This window comes from Knufia obscura (assembly GCF_036327395.1).
Source record: "Knufia obscura strain CCFEE 5817 isolate CBS 148926 chromosome Unknown scaffold_3, whole genome shotgun sequence".
Lineage (NCBI taxonomy): Eukaryota > Fungi > Ascomycota > Eurotiomycetes > Chaetothyriales > Trichomeriaceae > Knufia > Knufia obscura.
In genome coordinates, this window is record NW_027042689.1 from 1,579,125 (window position 1) to 1,606,320 (window position 27,196).

General features: G+C 51.9%; 9 protein-coding genes across 9 annotated transcripts; 5 read left to right on the top strand and 4 right to left on the bottom strand.

The window, feature by feature from the left end:
- Positions 1–1,318: 1,318 nt before the first annotated feature.
- On the bottom strand, positions 1,319–5,506 carry TFC4 (transcription factor TFIIIC subunit tfc4; the record flags this gene model as incomplete). The annotated part of the gene is made up of 1 exon (XM_064872085.1): positions 1,319–5,506. The coding sequence occupies one exon, from the start codon at positions 5,504–5,506 to the stop codon at positions 1,319–1,321; it is 4,188 nt and encodes a 1,395-aa protein (XP_064732465.1).
- Positions 5,507–6,580: 1,074 nt separating this feature from the next.
- VTS1 (Flap-structured DNA-binding and RNA-binding protein) lies at positions 6,581–8,398 on the top strand (the record flags this gene model as incomplete). Its single annotated transcript, XM_064872086.1, has 3 exons — positions 6,581–6,959; positions 7,014–8,305; positions 8,354–8,398. 3 exons carry the CDS (start codon positions 6,581–6,583, stop codon positions 8,396–8,398), a joined length of 1,716 nt encoding a protein of 571 aa, XP_064732466.1.
- Positions 8,399–9,073: 675 nt separating this feature from the next.
- On the top strand, positions 9,074–10,405 carry PMZ80_003658 (uncharacterized protein; the record flags this gene model as incomplete). The annotated part of the gene is made up of 1 exon (XM_064872087.1): positions 9,074–10,405. One exon carries the CDS (start codon positions 9,074–9,076, stop codon positions 10,403–10,405), a length of 1,332 nt encoding a protein of 443 aa, XP_064732467.1.
- A 112-nt stretch (positions 10,406–10,517) lies between these two features.
- SPO7 (Nem1-Spo7 phosphatase regulatory subunit) lies at positions 10,518–12,017 on the bottom strand (the record flags this gene model as incomplete). Its single annotated transcript, XM_064872088.1, has 1 exon — positions 10,518–12,017. The coding sequence occupies one exon, from the start codon at positions 12,015–12,017 to the stop codon at positions 10,518–10,520; it is 1,500 nt and encodes a 499-aa protein (XP_064732468.1).
- Positions 12,018–12,667: 650 nt separating this feature from the next.
- On the top strand, positions 12,668–14,566 carry YVC1 (Calcium channel yvc1; the record flags this gene model as incomplete). The annotated part of the gene is made up of 1 exon (XM_064872089.1): positions 12,668–14,566. One exon carries the CDS (start codon positions 12,668–12,670, stop codon positions 14,564–14,566), a length of 1,899 nt encoding a protein of 632 aa, XP_064732469.1.
- A 799-nt stretch (positions 14,567–15,365) lies between these two features.
- Positions 15,366–16,931, top strand: PMZ80_003661 (uncharacterized protein; the record flags this gene model as incomplete). Its single annotated transcript, XM_064872090.1, has 1 exon — positions 15,366–16,931. One exon carries the CDS (start codon positions 15,366–15,368, stop codon positions 16,929–16,931), a length of 1,566 nt encoding a protein of 521 aa, XP_064732470.1.
- Positions 16,932–17,411: 480 nt separating this feature from the next.
- On the top strand, positions 17,412–21,284 carry PMZ80_003662 (uncharacterized protein; the record flags this gene model as incomplete). Its single annotated transcript, XM_064872091.1, has 2 exons — positions 17,412–19,961; positions 20,322–21,284. 2 exons carry the CDS (start codon positions 17,412–17,414, stop codon positions 21,282–21,284), a joined length of 3,513 nt encoding a protein of 1,170 aa, XP_064732471.1.
- Positions 21,285–22,610: 1,326 nt separating this feature from the next.
- Positions 22,611–24,012, bottom strand: GAS5 (1,3-beta-glucanosyltransferase; the record flags this gene model as incomplete). The annotated part of the gene is made up of 2 exons (XM_064872092.1): positions 22,611–23,857; positions 23,910–24,012. The coding sequence occupies 2 exons, from the start codon at positions 24,010–24,012 to the stop codon at positions 22,611–22,613; spliced, it is 1,350 nt and encodes a 449-aa protein (XP_064732472.1).
- Positions 24,013–25,472: 1,460 nt separating this feature from the next.
- PMZ80_003664 (uncharacterized protein) lies at positions 25,473–26,711 on the bottom strand (the record flags this gene model as incomplete). The annotated part of the gene is made up of 1 exon (XM_064872093.1): positions 25,473–26,711. One exon carries the CDS (start codon positions 26,709–26,711, stop codon positions 25,473–25,475), a length of 1,239 nt encoding a protein of 412 aa, XP_064732473.1.
- Positions 26,712–27,196: the final 485 nt, after the last annotated feature.

The following is a 27,196-nucleotide window of genomic DNA, read 5'->3' on the forward strand; positions in this document are numbered from 1 at the left end:
GCCCGCCACCTTGCACTTCGGTTCCTGGCCACATTCGCAGTTCCTTGACGGAAATCTTCACAAGAATACAAACGCCGCATAGTGGTCATATGCAGGAAACTACCTCCTGCCCTCCTTCTTAGTCGTCACTGTAGCCAACATGACCGACATGCTCTCGGATTCGCTCTTCCGCAACATTTAAGCCTGAAAGCCTCTTCTGGTCGCCCGGTTCCAACATGCCTAGCTGTTGTTCCGATATCTTTCCAGCCCTTGAACATTGAACATCACAGGCGACTCTCCTCCTCGACATGGCCCTTCCAAACCCCGTAGCTGATCTTTCTCCAGTCTATCATAGGGGACTTCTTGACCAAAGATAGCCAGCGCTTCTCGTCCCATTGCCAGTAGATCTCGAACGTGACGTCAAAGAATCGCTGACAGGCTGCAGCAGCATTGAGAAGAAGAATTGGATAGCAGTCATTCGTTCCGTCGCGCTGCACCTCGCGAAAAATCTGTAGAAGGATTTCTGTGGGCAAATCTATGATACGTGCCATGGCCTGCGGTCTTGTCAGTATTGGAGCTGAGCGGCTCTCGGATAGCAGACATACTATGGAGAAGGGTTTGATAAGTTCTGGTAGAAGTTCGGGTGTTTTTGGGTTTTGATCAATGGCTGAGTTAGTCGTGGTAATAATGGCAGTCTCGAGCGTTTTTCGAAGGCCCAACCACCAGCACTGCAGACACATTCACTATCCTTCAACCTTCAAGGCTCCTACTGTGCCGCTCGCCCTCAGAAATCCTTCACTCTGCTTTTCGAACCCCGGCTTACCTCGCTTGCCAATCAAAACTCGCTCTTCCTTTTACTCATCACCACTTTTGTCCACTTACTCGTTCCACTCAGAGCAGCCCTGCCTTCCTCCTTCAAGATTCATACCCCAGAGGTAGTACTCAATCCCTTTGCTCCTCCACCACTTCGAAGTGCCAGCCCCGTAAGCATCTCTTCTCTGCTCCTGCCAGTACACATCGAACGTCAATTCGAACCACCGTTGGCACACGGCGGACGCAAACACCAGCGATGAACCATACAGGTCTTGCGAGGGGCCGCCGGCGAGGCCGTGAAGGTCGTGGAAAATCTGAAGGAGGATTTCGGCAGGAAGATCGTCTATTGTGGTAGGTGGCATGTTGTCTTCGTGGAAGAGCACGATCGAGGTTGGGTAGGAATGAAATTCAAAGGTCGCAAGCAGACGCCGGTACAAGTGCGGCAGTCTCAAGACTGAACAAAGAAAGCAACACAAACCATCTTACATTCCACATTCTTCATGATCTCATCCCATCCTTCATGTCATCACACAACCAGATACTTCTCCGTAATCTCCCTAGCCTTCTCCCCATTCCCATTCAACGCATAAAGCGTCGACATCGCATACGCAGCCTCCATGGTGTACTCCTCGCACTCTTGCTGCTCTGCATCTTTCTCCTCGACCTCACCAGCCTCATCCTTGACCCGATCAGCCATATCAAGCACCTTCCTGTACCCCCTCATCCCCAGATCCGCCATCCCAAGCATCTCCCAACACCTCGCCTTGTTGTACTCAACCTCCCGCTTGATCAAGTCCACCATCCGCACGCTACTGTAGACCTCTTGCCCTCTTCCTCTTGCTTCATCTGCTTTCCGATCAACACCCTCAGCCCACTTCATTCGTTCCTCCTCGTACCTGCCAAACCAAGTCCACCCCATAAGGGCGTACGAGTGTCTATTCCCGGTCTGCCGCTTGAACAGTTCATGTAAATAGCAAAATGCCAAACTGAGCAGCACAACTGTGTTGTTTGGGTCAAGGCTGTACGCACGATAAAGGTATGAAAGCGCATTGGGAAAGCTACCACTGCTCATCATGATGTGCGCGTAGAGAACGAACAGGACAACGTCCATTTCTGTGGGGCTGTAGGCCTTCACCGCTGCAGTGTTGGCGAGGCGTTCGCGACGACCTGGAGAGCCCGTAGCAAGGTGATTGGGTTCCGGAGCGTCCTCCACTCCGTTGTGGTTTGTGGGTATGGGCGTATCAGGCGTACCCTTGTTTGCGGGGGCTTGCTTCGCCATCTTTCTGAGCTCTTCTCTGTGGCGGCGCATGAAAGGTGGCACGCCGCCTTCCGGACCATCTTTGTTGTAATTTTCTGGCAGCATTTTGTCGATGCTCATGAGTTGGCGGAAGATGAACTTCTGGTTAGGACCAGACTTGAAGATTGCGCCTTCCATCTGACCTGCTTTGCCGCCTGCGACATTTGGAAGCTCGTTCAATAAGTTTATCGCGCCGTACAGACGGTATGTGTCGGTGCAAAAGGCGAATTCGCGCATGAACCAGCGAAGGACAGTATTGTACAGGGTCAGGTCGTCGCCAATTGCCAGTGTACAGGCGAGATAGCATGAATGGATGGTAAGCATGCTCTGTTGATGGTGGTAGAAGACGTTGCAGTCGATTGCTGCGTTGATAGCTGTGTAGCAGTCGGTCTGGGCGTCAGCGTTGCTGGAGTTTGCATAGAGCAAGGCGAGCTCGAGAAAGATGTCGAGCCAGGCTGCAAATGGGATGTCGCAGTATTCATCTGGAAGGCCATGTGGGGCAATGCGCACATGGTTGATGGCGTTTGGCAGGGGCGAAGGGCGCATCGATTGTGGACGAGAGGAAGGACTTCGCGCATCGGTCGGGTCATCTGAAAGACCAACAGCGGGCGTAGATGGTCGCGGTTGCGGAACCCGGCTGGTATAGCCCTCAAACTTCTTGTGCCGCTCCAGAGGATAGAAAGGCTTCACAGTGCGAAAGTCTTCTACCATTGCTGCTGCGCAATCTATCCATACGTTCGTCGAGATCTCGTCGCCTTCTCGCATACCAGCTTGGTGGTTGAGAAGAGTTTTGTACAGCTGTTGCATCTCTTCATAGTGCTTCACAGCGTTTTCCTGGTTTGGCGCCTTTCGCTTTGTCTTCTCCTTTTCAGGTTTGCGCGGCCGTCCAGGCTTCTTTGGAACCTTGATAGGCCTGGAGTACATGGGAGGCTCTTCTTCAATTTCAGGTGTAGCCGACTGAGGTACAAGCTCAGGTTGTGCGGATTTCGACGGTCGTGGCTCCGGTGACGCCGACTCAGGTTCCTCCGTAAGGGGTCTGGGTACGTACTTTACGAACCTCTTAACACGCTTCAACCGAGGTCCTCTGGTGTACTTGAGGTCATCCGGTACTTTGCCGGGAGCTTTACTTCGTCCTTTGGGCATCTTGAAGGCAGCTTTCAGGGCTCTCTCTGCGGCTTCTCGTACGACTCTGTTCTCACGACGCTCATATTTCCGGTTCATGGTCTGCGGGATCATACCCTGTGACATGACGACAGCTTCATTGCCATACTTGATAGCCATTTCCCGACTGCCAAGGTCTCGATACAGCTTGCATAGCTGCGTCCTTGCTTCAATGCTGTCCTGATTGAGCTCCAGGACACGCTCGTAACATTTGACAGCTTTGTCTTTCTGACCACAGATGTAGCAACTTGCCGCCATGTCGAGCCAGAACTCCAGCCCAAGATCGATGTCGGCATTGTCAAGTGCGCTGTAGAAATGTAGAGCTTGTTCATGCTCCTTGGCATCATGAAGTGCTTTTGCAATCTCGTAGAATGTATCATTGTATTCCTCGACAAGTGACTCTTCACCTTCAAGATCTGGTTCGAGCCAGTCAAAGTGAGACTGTGCTTCTTCTCGATTATTGAGCTTCAGCCTCAGTATTCCGAGCTTGCCTCGCAAATCTAGTGGGAGCTCTTCTCCATACGTGTGTTCGGGGTATCTGTTTGGCTCGAAGCGAATTTCTTGCAGTCGTCGTGGATAGTGGTTCTGGTCGAATTCTCGATCGTCCTCGATATACTCTTCCCAGTAGTATTCGTCTCCACGACCACAGAGCAAGCGAGAGAGCCTTTTCAGCATGACTATGGCATGAGCAGTCTCATCAGCCTGCACAAGTAAGTCGATGTAGATACCTATATCCTGCCAAGTATAGTGATCTTCTTCTGTGATGCCAGCATTCTTGTAATAATCGAAATGATCCTCGTAGACGACCCGGGCTTTGGCTACGTCTCCAAGGTCTTGACAAAGTTTCGCAAACTGAGCCAGGATAGACGAATTGTGAGGATCACCTTGCAGCAAAAAGCCAAAATCCCTGAATGCTTTGTTCCACAGACCAAGCATTCGTGCACACTCAGCGCGCTGGAAACGCGCATCTGTATCCGTGGGGTCCTTGCGAATAATGGCCCCGAAGCAATACATTGCACGTTCAACTCTCTTCTGGTATGACTCGTCCGAAACATTAAGGATTCTGTCGGCAACTGTGCGCCATAACTCAACATCGTTAAGATGGCCATGCAGGCCCACGATGAGGGCATCCATACCCGAGTCGAACTCCTTATTGGCGAAATGAATATCAGCCAGCAGACTGTGTGCAGCGAAGATTTCGGGGTTCAAGCCAATGGCTTGGAGGACTAATCTTTGAGCCTTTGCGATCTCGCGCTTCTCGATGAAAGCGTCCAGAGCCTCGTTGTACACTCTAACGAAGTCTTCTCCAGGATCTATGGTAGTCCTTGGTCCTCTTATCTCGCCTTTCCTCCGTCCCCTGGGTCTTTCCCCTTTTGTTCTGCGGCGCTTCTCTGGCTGTAACGTATCTTCGAGGGACGACATTGCAGCCGCGGCTGTACGCTTTCGTCCTCGCCCAGGCCACTGAACTCCAGGAACTTCTTCAGCCTCAGTCTCGTCAGCGTCAGACCCAACTTGGGTTCCCATGTGGTTTGGTGGTATCTGGTGGTGCATTGGAGGGGCGTGAAAGACCGGCTGGTACTGGCCAGTATTATCAAGTAAATTGAGATCCTGCGTAGTAGAGACTCCATATCCTTGGGAGACTGGTGGATCATCTTCAAACTGTACGTCTTGAGGTACCATAGGAAGTCGCTGCGCGTGAAAGCCATTCGCCCAAGGTGACGCGTTCTTAGCATCGTCAAAATAGTGAATTTGGCTCGGAAGCGACTGCTGAGTAGGAGGTGACTGGAGACGAGGTGGAGAATTTTGAGACGTGCCCCATGACTGTACATGCGCCACACCAGTGCTGTGACCATTCTCGCTCGCTGGAGGCGTCTGAGTGACCTGCTCCGTTGACAAAGCAGGCTGCTCAGAAGGAGATCGAGACACTGAAGTGGCGGATCTCAATTGAGCACGTTGTACTTCGGCAAATGTTGGGGGTGGAGCGTAGGCAGGATGATGGTTGAGCAGGTACAAATTGAAAGCGGGCGATGAACTCAACGGGGTTGGCGTGCCATCGCGTGTTGGAGTGTCATAGAGGAAAGAGGCAGGAGCTCGAGGTATCTGATCTGGTCGCAATGCTGGAATATGCGACAGCCAACCAGGAGCAGCTGCTGGTGGAGGTGGGAGTGCATGGTGATTACCTGTATCGTTACCGTTGCCATTGCCATTGCCAGTGTGACGATCATGGCTTTGGTCTCTGTTCATGTCCCGGTCCATGATAGACCGTGCGCTGTTCTGCTATGGTCCTCCTGACGTCTCAGCCTCCAGTCTCGTAGGGAAAACAATTTCGGTCTTCGTCTCCGAGTTCAGGCATTACGGGCGCGGATTAGCAGTGCAAGTGACAAACACCTTAGTGACTCTTAGTCATGTCCTCATCTGCTACTGACGGAAGTCTCGTGTCTCCAGTCATGCTCAGCCGAAGTGATACCTGATGGAGTTTGTGAGATCGTGCAAATTATTGTAGTAGTGATTCTAAGTTTCTGTTTGTAAGAGCGGGCTAGTACTTGTAGAGCGTACCAATAAGCCATGTGGCAGTCGCCCAGAAACGTTCTCACAGGGGCCTCTCAGCCCTGTTCAAGCAGCGCTAACAACGCCTAAAATCCGCCTAATAAGTGTGCTAATCGATTTTTGGCATAGCGCCAGTTAGGTATCCTAAGGTTCTTGCTGCAACCAGTTGGACGAGCTGAAAGGCAGACACATCGTTCTTTGTTTCATCTCATTTTGAGATGCTGTTGCTTGTCTGATAGTTGACTCGTCTTCCCTCCTATGTCTTCTTCACATTACTAGCTTGTATTCATACCTCGTGTTCGAGCTTGGCTGTATCACTATCATTGTGAAAAGAGGTCGACCGAGACATTCAGGTCCACAAAGCCTATTTTCTGGCTAACAGCCGCACCAGAAAGCCGCCAGGATTCATCAATCAATCTCACACCCTGGTATCTTTTCTCGTGTGCACGCCTCGCCTGCGTCCCTGAGATCCTCTGGACTGGTTCCTTTGGGTTTTCACTGACACTTCGGTCTGAACAGACTCCTGTTGACACCAATTAATGACCATCTAGCTCGAGCCATACTATCACAGATATATCCATCAGCAGAGCTGAAGTGGTAATAGAAACACCTTCGCTACATCCACCCGGCTGGTCCAACGCACCTATTTTGTGATAGAGAGACAAGATGGCTAGCAACATCATCGGAAACAGAAACAGCACTCCCGAGGCCTCAAAGCCCTCACTGCGAGGACTCCCATCTAGGACCGTCGGCGCTCCAAGCAATTTACGATCATCTGCCGATATGTCCTCTTTCACATCCCCTCTGTCTGCTCGCAACATACGTCCGGCTTCGGAAGTACTTTACAACCAGCAATCTCAGCAGAATGCGCAGGACGATTCTGGCAAGCTTGGTGAGCAGTGGATCCAAGATATCGAACAATATGAGATCATGCTGGAAGAGATGGCTGCTGCGACACTGGACTCGGACTTTAAGGACGAGCTGAGCGCGATCGAGCAGTGGTTCCATGTCCTCAGTGAGGCAGAGAGGACAGCTGCTACGTATGCTCTAATTCAGCAGACCACTCAGATGCAGCAGAGGTTCTTCGCGCAGGTTCTGAACCAGATGTCAAGAAGCCATCCGATCTCCGGTGTGCTTTCGCCAGCAAACTTTGGGGAGAAAGGTTAGCAGCAATGAATACTAGCGAGGAAAGAGTACATACTGACTGACATGACAGATGCTATGTCGAATCGGATGAGCGACGCAATGGCCAAGTTGAACATCGAGAATTCCCGAAACTCCATCTCAAGACCACCAGTCTCTCCCGCAGGCGGAAAGAGAAACTCACAAGTCGACCCCTCCGCAATCAGCGCCATGTTTCCCGATGCTGCGGCTGCCATTGCTCAGCAGAAGGCCGAGTACACCCAGCAGACGGGCAATCCTATTCCTCATCGCAATAGCCAAGCCATAGGCGACCGTCTATCTGTGCCAGGACCTGGTATGTCTGCTGCGAGAGACACGAAGACTGATAGCCTGAGCCAGAACTGGAGGCAGTCTGAGAGCCAGCAGGGCATGAATCGACCAAAGTCATCAGACAGATCTGCACCTCCTCCTCCAATGGGACAATTCAGCCAGCCACCACCTTCCGCTAGCTTGCGCTCCCCTAGACCTCTTGGTTCGCAGTCAACAAATATTCAGAACACCACTCTTGAGGCCCCCGAGCAGCCTATCACGTCCGTACTCTCACCATACAATATTGGCAATCAAAGCTGGGCTTCGATGTCGAACACACCAATGGTACCGAACTTTCAGTTGCAGCAATCTCAGGCTCAGAGTGATATGATTGCAAACGCGACTGCTATGAAGCTGGCTGCTCTTTCTACTGTCAACAATAGAATTGCGCTTGATGATGTCAAGAAGTACAGACGATCAAGGTCTAATGAGCCGAAGACGTCGCCTGGTCAGCCACCAGTCTCACCGGGGCTGCAATCTACCGGCATCCCTGGCATCAACACAATCATGGTTAACGACCAAGGTCAGGTGCTAAATGCACAGCAAATCGCAGCTCTACAAGCACAACAAATTGCTGCGGCCCAAGGCAGACGATCAAGACCAAATTCCCCGGGTTTTGCCATGCAGGGTGGTATGGGAGGCGCACAATTCTCCTCGCCTCAGCATAATGGTTACTTGACAGCCATGGATGGGAATAATATGATGCTCAACCCCGGCATGGGTGGACTTATGCCCGGGATGGGTCAATTTGGTGGCGGAGAAGGATATCTCTCCGACCACTCCGAGATGCAAAGGGGTCGATCGCCTCGAGGACGGCGTGGTAGCTCCAAGCCACCGGAGGATCCGACTGACCCAAAACTGCTTGGGGATATCCCGACTTGGCTTAGATCACTTCGACTACACAAGTATACTGACAATCTCAAAGATATGAGTTGGGAAGACCTTGTTCAATTGGATGAAAAGGGACTTGAGGCTCGAGGAGTGAATGCACTGGGTGCAAGGAACAAGATGCTTAAGGTAAGTCTCCCCACACCCGGCATTGTTCAGTGCTAACAGTTCATGCAGGTTTTTGAGCAAGTGAGAGAAGCGCAAGCAGATGGCAAGCTTTAGACAAGCAATAGCCACAAGAAAAAACGTATTCGTAACAAGCGCCTGCCCATCATCAGCGAAGAAACACACGACGTTGCTGGCAACACGACCGCCAACGACGCGCAAGAGAAACACGAGGAATAGACTTTTACTCCTGATCGCCAGGTGAGGAAGGTGCGGCGCATCAGACTCTGCTTGGTGAAGGACAGCGACGATAATGCATAATGGATGAGCCATGGGTATTTGCAGAGGCGGAAATGATACATAGGCCTGCACAAAAGTTCGAGTTTGGGAAACTGTTCTAGACTTTTCAAGCATTGATGCAGATTTGTCGTTCGTTGAGTAGTAGCATTATATGTAGCAAGCATACAAGTGCTGTCTCGCTGTCCGCACACGTTTCTCCTCTGCTGGACGTGTCAACATCACGACCTGATCGCGTTAAGGTACATGCGGAGAGACGTTGCGAGATCTTCAAATTCCGAACTCAATCTGACGTGCATACTGATATGTGGAGTAAATACTTGAGGCTGAAACTCGAATCTGTCCTCAGAACTTGAGATCGAGAACAAAGCGCACCTACCACGTCCACCCTAACACGCCGACTCACAGCTCAACTCGAGCTCCTATACACACCCCAATGTCGCCAAATAGATAACAATACCCACCGCAGGCGCCCCGCTGCCCACCCTCCCTACCATGAACGGCTTCCACGACAAACACACCCTCGACCCCGACGCCTTCGCCGACTCCGGCCCCTCCACCCTCCGCACCTTCGACGCCTTCCCCAAGACAAAACCAACCTACAAATCCGCCACAGAATCCGGCGGAAAATGGACCGTCTGCATCACCCTCCTCTGCGCCCTCCTCACCCTCTCCGAACTCAGAACATGGTGGGCAGGCACAGAATCCCACCACTTCTCCGTCGAACAGGGCGTAGGCCATGAACTCCAGCTAAACCTCGACATCGTCGTCGCCATGAAATGCACCGACATCCACGTCAACGTGCAGGACGCAGCCATGGACCGCATCCTCGCCGGCGACCTCCTCACCCGCGAGGACACGAATTACCAGGCCTGGGCCCAGCGCGCATCAAGCAGTAAAGGCCACTACACCTCCAACAGCGCAGGCCAAAACTTCGACAGCTTCGCCGCAGACCCCGACCTCAACACAAAGCGCAAACAGGCCCAGGAAGAAGACACGCACGTCTCCCACGCCCTCTCCCACATGCGCGAGTCCCGCTCCCGCTCCAAAAAGAAATTCGCCAAAGCCCCCAAACTAAAACGCGGCGAACCCATAAACGCATGTCGAATCTACGGCTCCCTAGAAGGAAATAAAGTCCAAGGCGACTTCCACATCACAGCCCGCGGCCACGGCTACCTCGAGCCCGGCGGGCACAAACACCTCGACCACAGCACGTTTAATTTCAGCCACCATATCAATGAACTCAGCTTCGGTCCACATTATCCGAATCTGCTGAATCCGCTGGATAAAACAAGCGATAGCACCGAGAAAAACTTCTACAAGTTCCAGTACTACCTTAGCATCGTGCCCACGATCTTCACGAAACGAAGAGTATCTACGAAATCCGGCGCGCTGGATCCAGCCGCGATCCCACAGCCAGCCACACTCGATATGACGCCGGAGGATCTGAAGAGGGTGAAGAAGGGGGAGATCCCATCCCATATCGTCAACCCGAATGCGGGGAGGGACAGCAAGAGTATCTTCACGAATCAGTATGCGGCTACGAGTCAGAGTCGTGAGGTCCCGCACCAGGTTATACCTGGGATATTCTTCAAGTATGATATTGAGCCGATTTTGCTTATTGTATCTGCGCAGCGGAGTGGGTTTTGGGCGTTGTTGGTGAGGCTGGTGAATGTGATTAGTGGGATTGTGGTCGGGGGTGGGTGGTGTTTTCAGTTGACGGAGTGGGGTGGGGAGGTGGTGAGGAGGAGGAGGAGGGGGGTGAGTGAGGGGGTGTTGCATGGACGAATGGGGAGTGGGGATTATAAGGATGTTAAGTTTGGGTAGGGGTGGGATTCGCCGAGTCGGGTGGAAGGAGGTGGATGGATGTTTGGCATGTAGCACTACGATAGATTGCATTGAGCTTCTGTTTTTCGGATCGAGGACTGAGTTTTTGTGATCAGCTCGGTGAGGGCTCCTTCTTGATCTTCATGCCATCCTCTGCGATACTCTCGGTGGAACTAACAGAGGGTGTACCGGGTCGATCTCTCCGCTTTCGCTCTCTCTTCGGTGGTATTTCGCCAGGTTCATCCGTCATGGTCAGCGGACTCAACAGGCCTTCTCCTCTCCTTACACTGCCAGTTGTACTCCTCAGAGTCCTTCTCGCGCTACCTGTGCTACTAACGCTGCTTCCTCTCCTTACCCGATCTTTCTTGCTATCCGCTGGTATCATTTCCATCGTCCCATCAAGCATATAGTGCGGCGTACTAGATCTGGAGCTTTGTCTCGAATGCGTGCTAGAGTCTCGTAGCAAACTGCGCCTCCTAGACGCCTTCGCCGCGGCAAGTGCATCCTGGACCTTCTCCGCGCCGGGTGGAAGCGTACTATTCCTCCTTGAGTCTGTTCTGTGATGGCCTGCATGATGATGGCCGTGGGGATGTTTCTCCAGATCAGCGGCGTTCTTCTTCCTGTGTGATGCATGTGGTATGACTCGCCATGCGCCGGTCCACCATTTCCAACCTCCTACTTCCTTTGCTTTATTTCTTTTGTGGACAGCAACCTTACGCCGGAGAGAGGTCCGTCGCTCATTCTCGCGCTCCCAATATTCGGAACGGTATGTTTCCCAGTTCTCGCGGAACTCGGAGCTGAAGTTCTTGGGTAGGAGGAGCAGGAGGAGATGGTCACCAGAGGGACTCAGATCTTCCTCGACGATGCTACCTGCCGTCTTGCCGAGTTCGACTTCACTGGGTGTAGGCGGTGACTCGACGAGATGCCAGTCACCTGAGCCGTCTGCTAGGCCAGCCCAGGGCGCGAGAGCGCGGATGTAACTTGTGGTTTCTTTCCAGAAGCTGCGCTTTACGACTACGACGCGCAGATTGAAGCCTCGTATTCCGCGGTTTGTGACACTGAGCCACTTCCGTGGCCATCGTATGCCGGCTTCCCATTGTCCGGTTGCTTTGATCAAGAGTGCTGCTACGACACCTGCGATGAAACCTAGGCGGATGGCGGCTTCGACCACCCAGTATGGACTGCCTCCTAGTTTGCCGGAGCCATCTTCTCGCGGGCGCAGGAAGAGGAAGTAGCTGAATGTCAAGTTCCAGAGGCCGAGGAGAGCGATGAAGAAGGTATTGAGGCGGCGACGAGAGAGAAGGGTGAGGTATTGCTGGCGGAGGGAAGACTCGAGGATCAGCAGGTTGAGGTAGATCTGGGGAGGGGACGAAGGGAGATTGTCGGTGTTGATTAAGGTCGTGGCGGGCGGCTGGAGGATGGTTGGGGTCGGTCGTTGGTGGTACCAGGGTTGTGGTGGTGTTTCCCTCGCAGGTGTCGGTTCAGCGACGAGGGCATCAACGGTTTCGGCGGAAGCCTTAGCGAGAGGCGGGAGGGGTGACGGTTCCCGGACCTTCGTGCCTGGTGGTGGTGCGCCTTTGACTATTTGGTTGAGTGACGTTTCGGTTGCCATGGCTTGGTGCAGACGAGGTCCGTCTCGGTGTTCGTTGCAGTAGTCACGACATAATGGATGATAGCTAAGCGGGAGTAGGTGCGATCCAGAGGATTTGACAATATCTTCAATATGGCAGCGTGTTGCTCAAAGGACACCTTCTAGCATATGGTAACGCTGGTAGTGGTGGTTCTTTCTACAGCGCAGTTGACATCAGCGCATGTGAAATGGTGACTAGAGTTAGGCGAGGCAGATCATCTGCAGCTCGACCCGCAGGCACGTGGAGCTTGAAACTTTGGCCAGTCCAGGAGCTTCATGCCTTTGAAGCTCGGAGCTTTCGGAAGAAGACTTCCAGGCTTCGAATTTCAAGGCAAGACTCGGAGTGCTCAAGTATAACTGCAACGACGAAGGCAGCTTCATCCTCAATACAAGTAATACACTTTCCGAAGCAACCGCTACAGGAGCCATTGATGCCAAGGCAGTGACGATAGATTTGGTGACGCTCCCCGCCGAGCCCGCTTGATGCTCCATCCTGGTGAGTCTGTGCCTTGATTGTGATCGCGTTGCATGCGCGCGAACCAATTTTTGGAAGCTGCAAATATTCAGCTGTAGCTCTTGCTCTCCCTTCTTCTATTCTTACTGTCTGCATCTTCTTTTGCCTGGCCGTCAAGATGGTCAAATGGGGGCAGCTCTTTGGAGCCAACAACGAGCGCAGTAGGCACAGATGGGCTGAAGAAGCTAGAAGACTTCTTCCATCCCATGGCTCAGACCTTCCACCCTCAGCCATACCTGCCAAAGAGGTCACAAAGGTCGCCCTCCGACTCAAGTACCAGATCGAGCAGGTAATTCCCATTGAGCTCGATGAATCCAAGATCACCAAGGCGAACAGCGCCGTCATCACCAACCAGGTTGTTATGACAGCGAAAGAAGCTGGGGGAGAAGAATACAAGTCATGCGTGGTATATTGCCTACTCGTCGTCAAGAGGTGGTTCATGAAGCAATCTGCGCTCGAGCTCTGGGACAGCGACCTCCATGATGTGAGAGCTGTGGCATGCGAGATCATCGCGAAGCGCCTCATTGAGGCAGAAGAAGACCAGGACTACCTCATGCGCAAGGTCCTTCTCGAGCGCTACTCCATCTGGAGGAATGGCGAAGAAACAGAGCCTGCTAACGTTATCGAACGAGCTGTTGATATGCACGCCTTGACCGTCATTGGCTCCTCCGGCTACCAAAAGACCGTTAAGTACCTCTGGCACGGCTGGATCGTCCAAGACGACAGAGATGCTGGTCACTTCGTCGAGTACAAGCACAGGGGCAGCACAGACTACTGGATACACTTCGACGCAGACCGCATGAGGACACCGCTATACCAGAACGGCGTGCAGATCTTCATGTCGATATTGTATCTTGTTCTCTACACCGAATGTGTCAACACCGTCAACGAAGACGGCGACCTCGACATCGTTGAGGCAATCGTCTACATCATGACCCTGGGCTTCATAGCCGACGAGTTCTCTAAGTTCTGGAAAGTTGGTCGCTACTACTTCGGATTCTGGAACGCTTTCAACGGCACTCTCTATATCCTGCTCACCACATCGTTCGTCATCCGAATGTTTGCATTAGCTCACTCAGACGACTCACACGACAATCCAAACCAAGGTCATGGCTTGCAGCGTTCCGAACTCAACAAGCTAGGCTATCACTTTTTTGCCTTTTCCGCCCCCATGTTCTGGATGCGCCTCCTCCTCTACCTCGACGTCTTCCGCTTCTTCGGCGCCATGCTGGTTGTCCTGAAAGTTATGATGCGCGAATCGCTGATCTTCTTCGCCCTCCTCATTGTTGTATGCGTCGGGTTTCTGCAGGCTTTCGTTGGTTTGAACCAGGCAGAGGGAAATGATAGCATTTCCAACTTCATCTTCGAGGCTATGATCAAGGCCGTATTGACTTCGCCCGAGTTTGAGGGCTTCGACGACTATGCTCACCCTTTCGGCTTGATACTATACTACATCTTCAGCTTTGTGGTCATGGTAATATTGTTGAACATCCTGATTGCGTTGTACAATTCTGCGTACGAGGATATCACGGAGAACGCCATTGATGAGTACATGGCCCTCTTTGCCCAGAAGACGATGCGTTTCGTCCGCGCACCGGACGAGAATGTTTTCATTGCACCATTCAATCTCATCGAGATCTTCGGTTTGGTGTTGCCGTTCGAGTGGTGGCTGCCGGATGACAAGTATGAGCGTCTGAACCACTATGTCATGTCGGTCCTCTACTCGCCGTTGCTGCTGGTCACGGCTCTCTACGAAACACATGAAGCAAAACGTGTCAGATTTAATAGGAAGCGAGGCGACGAAGACGACGACACAGTTGAAGAGTGGGAGCAGATGGATGGAGAGGTAGACTTCGAAACAGAAGGGTGGACCAAGACTGTTGAAAGAACGAGACCAAATGTCGAAGTCGATGGCGATATCATCGAAATCAGGAAGCTTCAAGAAGAGGTGCGAGATCTTAAAGATTTGGTGAAGAGGATGGGTAGTGTCGAACCGAACAGCCAGGCGGATGGTTAGGGGTCTCCAAAGTTGGCCGCATTGGTTGGGGACCGAATCGGCAGCACCATCGGTGGGCTCGAAAGTGAAGGTGTTGCTAGGTCCGGATTCATGTCTTATGTCCCTGGGTTTCGCAGACTATCGTCTCCGCCTCCTCAAGCTCGAAGCCCTTAATTTCTCATGCAAGCCTTTGGAGTCTGGGTACCACCATGTTGCTCTTGTGACAGGACAATAGCATGGCGCTGGGTGGTTGCGTTATCCTTGTTGCCGTATATTTATTATAGCCTAAGCAGGTTTTCCCTTAAGGACTCACACGCTGCATGCCATGTTACTGTTGCGCAAAGGGAGCATTACTCAAGTGGGTGCCGTTTACTCAGACAGGTCTTTTGGTCAATTGTAGGATCACAAACCTTGTGACAAGCACGGTCACGACAGATCTTTTGAGTGCTACATCTGGCAGCTGGACAGAGTGCTCTGGCAACCATCCTTCGCGGCATCCCCTTTTTCGTGGTGTTCACACGTGACCTTGTTCATTCATTATGCTGTATGCACCTTCGTTCTTGCCACTCTTTATTGTAGCGTCAGTAGTGATGCTCAACCGAATGGAACAGGCAAAGGTAAGCAAACCTTAAGTGTAAGTTGCTGAATTGTTCACTTCGCTAATTTGTGAGCACTGTGAAAGAGTGAAGGTTACGTGCTTCTTAGCCTTCTCGCAAGCCGAAATCCAGCGCCTCAAACCTGATGAGACCAACATGAGAAACCGCCATCTTTCATGGCTATATCTTACTCCACAAACGACAAGCACCTGAGGCTTTTCCGTATGGCTCGCACACCTGCAACTCGACCAGCTTTCGCACTGCCTAAGAATTGTACGATTGTCAGAGGAGGTCGAGACCAGTTCTGGGATGTGAAGTTCTATCCTTACCTCGTGGAAAGAGATGACCCGACCATTCTTGCCATTGTCGGTAGTTTTGTGGTCCATGTGTGTCAGCTGACGGACGAAGAATCTTCACGTCTACGGGTTATCGCGACCTACGGCAGAGATGAAGAGAAGCAAGACACCATCAATTCCGTCAACTGTTGCACATGGTGCTACACCGAGCACGATGACCCGCTACTCGCTGTTGCAGGTGAAAGTGGTCATGTCCAGGTCATCAAGCCAATGACAGGCGACCTGTTGTACACACTGGTTGGTCATGGTGTCGGCACGGTCAATGATCTTGCAACGCATCCACTATACCCCTGGATAATAGCAAGTGCATCCATAGATGGGAGCATTCGGATCTGGGACCTCCGCCGAGCTTCTGACAAGGCAGTGTCTACATGCGTAGTCATATGCGGACACAGTCTCGCACATAAAGAGGGCCTCTTGAGCATTAGCTGGCATGACTGCGGCCGCTATCTGGTGTCTGGAGGATTCGATCACAAAACATGTGTTTGGACGGTTCCTGATTTCGATCCCAAATCTTCATTTTGGCATGAGATCTCGAAAGAAGGTCGAAAGCGTAGCTCTGATGAGGTACGGATCATCTACTACCCTCACTTCATCAGCGCAGCGATCCACGCGGAGTATGTGGACGCAGTTATGTTCTGGGACGATTTCATATTGTCGAAGGCTGCAAAAGAGCACAAGATTGTTCTCTGGAAAATGACTGGTTTCGATTCTGCGCTCCCTCCGCCACCGGCCTCTACAGCACCGAAGTCTCAGGAGCATCTCGAGACCCGAAATGGCTTTATGCGAACTGCCAGAATGAATCTCGATGATGATGTTTTTGACGATGAGGATGATATGACCACCCTCAAGGCACCTTTCAGCAGGTTACTTGAGTTCAAGAACGAGCACTCTACTTTGTTCTACATGCGATTCGGGCTTCTACGACCAAATCAGCTTTTCCCAGATCTGCATACTGTTCTATCGGCTGGAGACACGTTCTCCAAGCTCCGACACTGGGACATTGAAAGGCTGATTGCAGGGCATGGCACCGAACCACAACCGTCGATGTCCAATGCGACGGCGCAGAAGAGCAGAGGCATTGCACGGCCAATCAGCAAAGACTCATCAGCCTCTTCGCGGGAGCCATCAATGGCTTTCAGTGCCTCAGAAGACCCTCGAGAAGCGTCTACAGGAGCGACAAGCCTGTCATCAGAACAGCTGCGGCTCGAGCAAGGCCAACGACAGCGAAATCGGGACAAATATCCACTGCATGATTTTGAGAAAGGACTCCAGTACCACGCGCAGAATGATGAAAGTAACGATTTCAGAGAATTCAGGATTCGGGGTGTTGCATGGAGTGTGTGTGGCCGGTGGTGTGTTGCTGTTGGCGAAGCCCCAATACATGGTCGTGGTGGTTCGCTCCAAGGGGTGATACAGATTGTCGAGCGCTGACATTTTGATGTCGTGATCTTCGCCGATGCAAGCTGGAGCAAGATTGCTTGCCACACCCTAAACCAAGCTACCAACATGTCCAGTGTCAAGCATGGACTCGAGATGAAAAAGGGAAGGTGCTTGCAAAAGCAAAGCGCATTTGCCGTGAAAAGCATAATTTGGGAATGGCACACGACATGCCAGTAGCCGTCGGGAAATTTGCTTCAACTGCCAATTAGCTGCGGGGTTCGCTTATGCCTGCAACGGCCTGCATGAAACAATCAAAATAGGCGATCCAAACACGCTGCGACGCGTGAGGGCGGCGTATGCTTAGGTGCCACATGGTTCCATTCCAAGCCCAAATTGGCCCATACCGAGAAGCAAACAACGAACCTCCTCCACACCACCAGCCATGAAACAAATATCACACGTAGCCCATGCCAGTGGTGGTGCACCGTGAACCTCTTCGCAGCAGTCGTGTATCGCGCACAGAGTAGCAATATGGAAGCAGATGCTATGATATCTACGCCGGCGCAAGACGCCAAGTTTTCACGATATCTATCCGTACGAAAAGCGGCAGCACGCGACGAGGAAAGTGCGCCGCCGTTGCCGGGTGTCGCTCCGACTGCAGACCCCAATCAACAAAACAAGAACAGAATCAGCAGAGCACCTTCTCGCTATCGAAGGCCGGCAGCACCACGACAGCATGACGTCCCTCTTCCGGCTACAACCAACGTTGCGCTGCCGGCAAGCTCGCATGCAAGGCCACTGACGAGCAGACCAAAACTAATACCTGAAGCAACAACTTCAGCCGATTCTCCCAACGTTGCCGCGCAACCTGCATTAGAAAGATTTAACCAAGTACAGCCCTCTCCTCAGCACGTCGAGAGATCAACAAGAAATGCAGACCCCCACAATGCCGCCCGAAGAACCACGCGGTACAGGAGCAGGACGACTTCAACCCCTAAGGAAGACAGGCCAGCGCCAGCCCGGAAATCTTACGATCAAGCCCGTGAGGAGGCGCGCTTGATACTTGAAGGTGAGTATGATCGATTACACAGGCTGAAGCAGCAGCAGCGGGAACAGGCTGAGAAAGACCGCAGAAAGAGAGCAGAAGCTAAACTTGCCGAACAGAGAGCTGAGCAGGTTCGAGTCGAGCAGGTAGCTGCTGACCAAAAGGCTAGCACCAAGGAGCAGCAACAGGAACAAAAGTCACCCAAACAGAGAAAATGGACTATCGGCAATGAAAGCAACCATGCCTCTCCACCCGTTTCTGCACCTCAGTCGCCTCCAACCTCGCAGAAATTATACCCTGTGCAATCACCGTCCAGCGGCAAAGCATCACAAAGTGGGCATAGGTCTCGCACTGGAGACACGCCGATCAACTCGCCTCCTGCGCCTGCAGCACAAGATGTTGAGCGACCGACGCTCAAGCAGCGTATACGCAGACATACGCATTCCAGACCTAGAGAACCTCAAGCACCGCCTTCGTTCGAGCCAAAATCGGGAGATGGTCCCCCAAAGACAGCAACCAATGGGCCAGTACAGACTGTTGATGCTCCCGTTTCAGCTGTCAACGCTGGAGAAAGAAGAGTTCAAATTCGTTTCGAGAAATCCAAAATCACTTTGCCTGTTACACCCTCCACCACTGTCAAGGACCTCCTCAACTCCGCCTCTATCATCATGTCTCAGCCGATAGACCCTCGAACATCAGTTTTGGTGGAGACTTACTATCCACTCGGGCTGGAGCGTCCACTCAGGCGGTATGAGCACATCAGAGATGTAATGAACTCGTGGGATAGTGATACGCAGAACTATCTGATGATTATGCCGCAGTCAGAGTGTGCTGCAGTAGGACTCGAACAGAAAGATGCGCCTCAGGAACCGCCCTCACACGTTATGCTGAATCTGAATCACTCGCAGAAGCCCGGCAAATGGGAGAAGCATTGGATGGTACTCAGAGAAGATGGCCAGGTCACGGCTTCGACAAAGGAGAACGATATCTTCCCCACTAACGCCTTGCATCTGTCTGACTTTGATGTGTACATGCCAACCAGGAAGCAAATGAAGAAGCTCAGGCCACCAAAGAAAATCTGCTTCGCAATCAAGAGCCAGCAGCGGTCTATCATGTTCGAAAGTACCGAAAATTTTGTCCACTTCTTCGCGACCAACGACAAAGCTGTTGCTGATCGATGGTATAATGCAGTCCAAGCATGGCGAAGCTGGTACCTCGTCAATGTCCTTGGGGCAGGCGCTGTATCGAAGCCAGCTCCGGAAGCTGTCCCTGCCGCAGCGCCTGCACATTCGCGCGCTCTGCCGCGACATTCGACATCACATTCGAGAAACTCGATACCATATCAGCTTGGAACCTTTCAACCGCTGCTGGGTATCACGGCCGATGCCTTTGCTTACGGTGAAAAGCCTGAACCTCCGAAGCAGCCAGAACCAACGGTGACGATTAGTCCCAAGCGTTCCAAGACACTTGTCGGTCATGCCCGGAACAAGTCAGTCGCGGACACGAAATCCACCGGTCTAGAGCGGCACGCAACCACAAAACGACCGACGACTTCTGCACAGAACAAACAGCTTCGTGAAGAATCTCAAGATGTACCAGTCGCACTAAGTAGCACAGATGCAGCCTTCACAGGCAAAGGTCTACTAGCTCGAGCCTTCAGTGTGAAGAAAGCACAAGCAGAGGGGACTATAGCGCATTTCGAGAACACTGATAATGCGTTCACCGGTAAGGGTCTCCTATCTACTAAGCCGAGTATGAAGCGAGTTGCAAACGAGAACCTCAGTCCTGGCATCGTTGAGAACACAAATGATGCATTCACTGGTGCTGGATTGCTAGGAGTGCAAAGGAGTTTGACGAAAAAGCGGAGTGCTGTGAATGCAAGGCCTGGTCAGCCGTTGGTTGACTTGAGTGCTAACAGTGAATATGTTGATGGTAGCTTGCTGAAGCGCGTTGAGGGGTGGGAGGTTGCGACGGGGCAGAATCTGCCTACTATCGATCGGTCGAGGGGTCATGAGGTTGTTGCGAAGACGGGGGAGGTATGATCAAAGTAGTGACCTTGAGGCATCAGTAGCGTGCCTAGGGTGAACAGAGTTGGACTTCTTCCTTCACTTATGTGTCAGCCTTTTCTTCACTTCGTAAGTGTGATGTCACTTATAAGATCAAAGTGTTTGATGAGTACCAGGCTAAAATCTAGCGGCAGCAGTGTCTTTTACGTTGCTACTTCCTCGCGGCCTCTACCCAATCTTGATCGATCTCTACCAACCGTTCTACCGCTGAGAGTCCTGGTTCGTCACCGATCCTACCACTACCTGCCACTCAGTCATGGCGTTGTCTCCAGTATCCTCACCTCCTTCGATCACGACTATACCGCCAGAACTCAGACTCACGATCTACAGATATGCCATGCGGTCCCAGATTGTGATCAAAGCATCCAGCAATCCATCACCAATATTCAGCGTTGGGTCTTCATGCAAATCTCCAAGTCAGGGCGACCATCCTTCATCTTCACCAGCAGGCTCATTAAGCAAGAATCAGAACCCATATTCTGGGCTAGGCTCTTCCTCAACCACACAAAGCCCTTCTTCGACGACCCGGACGGACTCCTTGACCCTGACTCAGACCAAACTAGTGACAGAATCTGCATCTCGCCAATCCGTGCGCAGCGCATTGAACACCTAATCCTATCCAAGCCTGACATCAATTCTACACCCTCCCTTCTCGCAGAAGATTTCCGCAGTCTCAGGAGTGTTACTTTTCTGCAAGGCACGACGATCACCAACAACTCGGATCTCAAAGACATAATACTAGGCCTCAAGAAGGAAAACAGGGAACACAGCTTGAGCGCATGCGTGCAGTCCGCTTTCCAGAGTAGCATCAGGTCTAGCGGTCGCAACACCAAGTGTATCGAGGCCTTTACAGCACTAGCATCCCGGTTCGAAGTCAATATCACTGTTCCATGTCCTTTACCAACTTCAATGTTTCGAACTATCAGTACAACAGACGGCTCAACAAAACACAGAGAGTTCTCTACAATGTTTACACCTCGCTACAACTGGAATCAGCAATCCGCACACCCTGAATTCGCAAACATCTATGTCAGAGCACACCGTTTCGGCTTTCGACCCCATAAATTCGACAGACAACTCCATACCTCCGCATCGTTCGAAGAACTACATCGACATCTTCCAGTCAAAGAGTGGGAGGCTGGCACCAACAGATCGGTCCTGGGTGTCATGGTGTCCAAAGAACTCGAAGAACAGGGTATTTGGGCGGATATCCCAGTCGAGAAGTGCGGTGAGTTCTGCTATCATTGCGACATAAGCGCAGCTCCGGACATCTCTTGGGCAGACCCTCACTAGGCAGATATCACGGTCGCCTAAGCCGAGAGCTCAGCCACGCCTCAGGGCACTAAGGAACCAGTACAGAACGTTGATATATTGGGAGATCCGCAAAGTGCTTCACCTCAAACCCAGCGGGCTATAACTCAATGGTGACCGTTTTGCCACCTCAGGTCATCTGACCACACTCAGACCCCCAAATGGTTTGCCCGACGCGAAGATCCTGCAAGAGCGTACATTCAATCAATACACGCTTCCAGAGTAGCAAATTCGAGAGGCTTCGAGACAGTGCACATAGCAGCCTTGGGATGTCAATGGGAGACCCCGTGCGGATATCCGTCGGCACCTGCGCAAGCCCGGAGAATACCGATGTTCCTCAATCTTGACCTCGATAGTTGTCTAGACACTTTCAGCAGCCATCATCATCATGTCGAGTAATACTGCGAAATTCGCGAATATACTTCATGCTCCTCAGTTGCTACCTTCTTCCCCATTCGATGCTAACAGTCAACGTCCTCTCACCGTGCTCACGTACATCCCTCTAGGCCTTCCTTCCAGTCTCAATGCACACATCCCCATCAGAGCCGTGCGCCCGGACAAGGCCGCCTCCTGACAACCGCCGCGTGGTTCTCTCCTGCTATCTCGACTTGCCTACCTGCTATCTACCTACCATGCCCACGCAAATCTACAGTAGCCACGGTCGTGCCATGTACTTACGAAAATCTCATTTTCAAAATGCCCCCTTTTCCACAGGAAGGATTATCCTCGTGCCCCAGCCGCCGAGCATGTATAGATATCTTGTTAGACGTCCTGAGGTACGACGTTCTCACCATCATCTGTATAAATTTCGCCGCCGCGACACGTGCCAGTGAACGACCTCTTCGATTCTCAATAAGTTGAATTTCATTCTTGAACCTCAAATAGACGATGACTTTCGATGTCAAGCAGAGTTTTTTTTTCAGACTCCCGAATCAAGCATAGGTATGATTACTGTCAAGCCGCGCGATGCACACTATCATGCACTGAGGAGATATATGATCGAGTCGAACAGTTAAGCAAAGCGTTTGAAACAAACAGTGATGAGAAGCAAATCATGGCATACATTAGTAAGGCACGGTCAAGGAGAAGCTCGTGACAGTCACTCGCGAGCATTGAACCGTTTCAACATAATCAATTAACATGTGTCTAAAGCAATTCATGATCGAAGATCAATACCAACGATACCCTCGCTTCTACCATGACCTCCATTCGGCTGATATAGTACGCCATATGAACGTGACCTGCTTATGTATGACATTGCTTTTCCTTTGCCCAGAAATCACACAATCCATCACTCGAATCAACCGCTTACAACAGGGTAGCACCGAACAAGCTGGAGACGACAACAACAGCAGCGCAGGCGAAAGGAGCGAAGGAGAACTCAGTTGGTCGAAGAGCACCAGCAGCGCTTGTGCCAGATGAAGAGCCAGAAGATCCAGATGAACCAGTCTGTGTAGCTTGACCACTACCAGCGGAAGCAGTTCCAGTCGAAGCACCACCTGCATTCTGAGAACCAGCACCAGCAAGACCTGGACCAGTACCGGCACCGCTGGTCATGAATTTCTTGGCACCCTCTGGGATAGCTGGGAGAGAGTCGTCCTTGACAAGCCAGTTGGGCTCCGAGTAAGCTGGGCAGCCGGAAGCACCACCAGTAGAGTTGTAGCCACCATCGCCCTGTGGCGGAGGAGTGCCGGACAGAGCACTCATCAGAGCATCGAAGTCAGGCAGGGTAGAAACATCGCTACCGCTGATCTCAACAAGGCCATACTTTGATGGCTCTTGGGAGTATTCGTAGACGAGACCACCAGAGTATACGCTGGTCATGTCCGTGCTGTAGAGCGAAGCGACCTCCTCGAACTGTCGAGTGTGGGTGTTGCAGCCATACTCAGAAAGGAAGATCGGCAGGCCATATCCAGTAAAGTTTTGAACCTTCTGATCCCAGCCTGACTGAGTGAAGCTGCTAGGGTCGCACCAAGAGTAGTCGTTGAAAGCAAAGAAATCAGATCGCTCATCATCTGTACCACAGTTCATGTACTCGGCCATTTCCAGTCTATTCTCGGCAACATCCGCAGCAGAGTAGCCAACAGGGATTGTTCGGTAGCCTCTGTTTCGGATGTATTGTCGGAGATCACGAGTGACAGCCTTGACGTAAGGAGCAGCAGCGGAGGACGCTGGGTCATTGATGACCTCGTTGCCAGAGAAGAAAGCCAAGGTGTTCGAGTAGCCTTGGAATTTGTCGACTGTGGCAAAAAGACTCTGCAGGTAGTCGGTGTTGTATGATGGGTTGGGGTCTGCTCTGTTGAGGGAGTATTTTGGAGTGTTGACGTCCAAGATCAGGTAGATGCCAGCATCTGCCAAGGCGTTCATGCACTCATCATGGTCAGCTGTGTTGTCGATAGTGTAGACTCGAATGGCGTTGAGTCCCAGCTGCTTGAAGTATTCGATATCTCTCTTGCATCCATCTGTATCTGCAATAGGGTCGGCAACGTCTGATGAGCCGCCTGGTTGGTAATCGACACCTCGAACATAGAATCGGTCATTGCCGGCGAAGAAGGCTATTCACTGTTAGTCTAATGATGCTTGGCAAGAAATTGGTTGTTGTCTCACCATTGCCCTTGACCTCGACGGAAGGCAGACTGCTCTGTCGTGGCTTGAGCGCTGACCCAGCAGACAATGCTGCGAGTGATAGAACGGCGGCGGTAGTCTTCATGGTTGGTTGATTTATGGATTGATGACCAAGAAAAATAGGTAGTATCTTTGTCCAACGAGTGGGTGGTGGAAAGTTGGATTCCTATCGAGCGAAGGGATGGGTATAGAGAAGTTGAATTACAATAGTAGTAGTGACGAATCTATTATTGTGAAACGGAAGGAAGGGTGACTGGTAAAAGAGAGGCAGTCACGCTGTTAGACAACCCAACAGTAGATATCTGGCAGTGGTTGAATAGTATCGAAAAGAAGTGGCAGCGAAAGATGAAGTGAGCAAGGACGTGCAGAAGGAGGCAGGTGCAGATGTAGCAAAAATACCTGAATCCTCCCAACGAACAGGTGCAAGTCTTCAAACGGGGATGGCAGCCAGCCAGATTTACTTCCAGCCTACCCGATGGAGCTGTTGATACACACTTCAAAACTCTAGACCGTCCAGTAGGCTTTTCTCTTCTGCAGACTGTAACCCCACCCCGTTCGCCGCCGTGATTGTGATTTGCAGTGTTCTGTGTACCTGCGTGAGCGTGAGGACGCGCAACCACGATCCACATCATCATCAAATAACAATGTCCGTGCTCGCCTCAAACCTGCCATTTTGCCATACAAGCTGTGCTATAAGAGTGCTCTTCCAGCATCGATGATGCGACGAGGTTCCTCGAGCTTTGCTTGCGATTTGCGTTTACTTCAATTTCTCGACGTCGAATGTGAGGTCAAATCAGTGGACACCACAACGCCAATCTGTCAAGCTAATCTTCCTAGCGGCAAGCGATTAAGCACTGCCACGCCTAGACAAGGAGAAGCTTGGGTGTTCTTGGATGTCTTGCTGGCCCTTGACCCTGGCTTGTCACGCCCACTCCCGAATCATCAAACCCACATCCCCTTTTCGCTCTTTTTGATTCATCCTCCGCTCAGTCTCTGCTGCGTTTCAGGATTGTAGAACATGAAGTCGCGGATGTTGCAGTTCAGCTTGTTCACATGACATCGTTCATCGTTATTGGTGAAGTAATCGACTGATCAGTGTCTCAGAGACGCGTCGTTTCGGAGCACGCCAAGAACATTCCTTGCGTCGTTGGGAAGATCATGTCACAGTATGATTGCTATGGAGGGAATGATAGCATGTGGTTGGCGACGTCCTCATCTCATGAGCAACACACACGTAACACTCCGGAGTGCCCTCAATGAGATCTACATAGACCTCATAAACCGTTCCCATACTTCGCATACAACATCAGCACGAAACAGAGATTGCCAATGTACTGTGGTAGGTCTCTGTGCTTCTACGTCGCAATGATTTTGGTTCTGATCAGAGCTTAGGTCAACAGCTCGAGTACCGTTGAAAGTAACGAAGTTAGAATAAGGAGATGGTGGCTGTCCACTAAGATTAAGCCATATTCGTGGAAACAGCGAATTGACCAAAAGATCCAAAAGCTCACTATATACAATGATCATAAGTCGTGCCTCGTGAAATCATCGCGTGGTCGCGGATCCCGACTCTGCCACCGATGCCGGAGCGGTATCACTCGCAATACCCGCCTTCGACACCGGCACACAAGCGGCCGGATACTGCGTACTCCTTGGCCAGTTTGCCGGAGGATCCCCTGCCGCAAGCTCATATGTCGGCGGCATAGCATTCATCTCGTGTCTCGTCGACCCGTCGATCTCTGATGACGTGAGATTAGGGCTGGTATGTTGAGCTCCAACTGGCGTCGGACCGGAGTGCAATTCGCCTGGTGTGTTTTGGGGAAGAGGTGAGACAAGACTCTGGCGTTGTGCGGTTTTCTCGTCTTCGTCCTTTAGTGCTCGGCGACCACCCTTGATGAAAGTTGTGATGGGTGATTCTGGCGTAACACCATCCGGATGCGCTCTTTGTCGCTGTCTACGTCTGCGGAACCACAGGAAGGCTAGTACGAGTAACACAATGATCAGTACGCCGATTACGATACCAGCGATTGCTCCTCCCGAGAGTCCTCCTCCGCCACCATCGCCAGGAACGCCAGGAGTTGCAGATGTCGTCGCTGTGCTAGTCGCAGTCGCTGCGCTTATGGTGGTAGTGAATGTCAAGCCACCAGAGATAAAGGTCAGCGTCTCGTCTGTGGTAGGTGTGAGAACGGTGCCGGACGGTGACACGGTAGTGGTGAAGGTGTATATGCTTTGAGCTGACGAGAACGTGACAATCTCGGTCCTGGGCCCGGTTACCGTGGCAGCTGTAGCAGTCACGGTATCTGCAGGATTGGTCGCAGTCGCAGACGGAGATCCGACTGCGGTACCCGTCGCAGCCCCTGAAGGTGATGCAGCGACGCTATCAAGACCGGAAGGCGTGGGACCATTAGGTATAGAGGCTGTGATCTCTTGTCCATTGACTTCCAACCCATCTTCGTCTTCGATCACCCAGATTGTGCCTGATGTTAGAGGAGCGGCTCCATTCCCTTGCGGTGTGATCCTCAAAGCATAGTCGGTGCCGCCATCACCCTCGCCGTCGACGTTCCACGTGAAGGTTGTTCCAGCTCCGGAGAATAGAGTCTCTTCAAGTTCGCCGCCTTGGATCAAGTCTAGAGTGACTGGTACGCCGCCCGCTTCCCAGGAGACAGGGTATGATTGACCATTGATGACTTGTGTAGGATACTGCGTGAAGAATATCGATTGAGCATTTGCGACGGCGACCAGTAGCAGTGCTATAGTCGCAATAAAGCTAAGCGATGGGTACATATTTGTTGTCGATGGCCATGTGGTCGAGGTCGGCAAAGAGTCTGGAAATGGAGGCGCAACCCTCTATGAGAAGCATGAATCACGGATTGGTACCAAGAGGCGGACTGGCATTGTGGCTATGGCTGAGGCCATATGGCACCAGAGGGTATGTGCTCCGCTCTTCACATGGCCCACCCTCCGCATTGTGATTCATTGATCTTCTTCTGAGCGGAGTGGACAAGACCGATCATCGTCTTGGAATTCTTGGTAAGTGTCCGGGTATCCCGTCCTCGCCGGTCTATTCTTGCTTGCCCGCGCCGCAGCACGAGTGATAAGAAATGCCGAGTGCGCTCTTCCCGGCACTTGTGGTGATGGCTGCCGGCTGATGGTCTTATCCAGTTGGCATCAAGGGGCTGTTCACGTTTCTGCCAGATCACGCTAACGATCAGAGCTGAGATGACGCATACCTTCGCCGCAGTCTGCTTTTAGGTCTCACGACGCGGTTC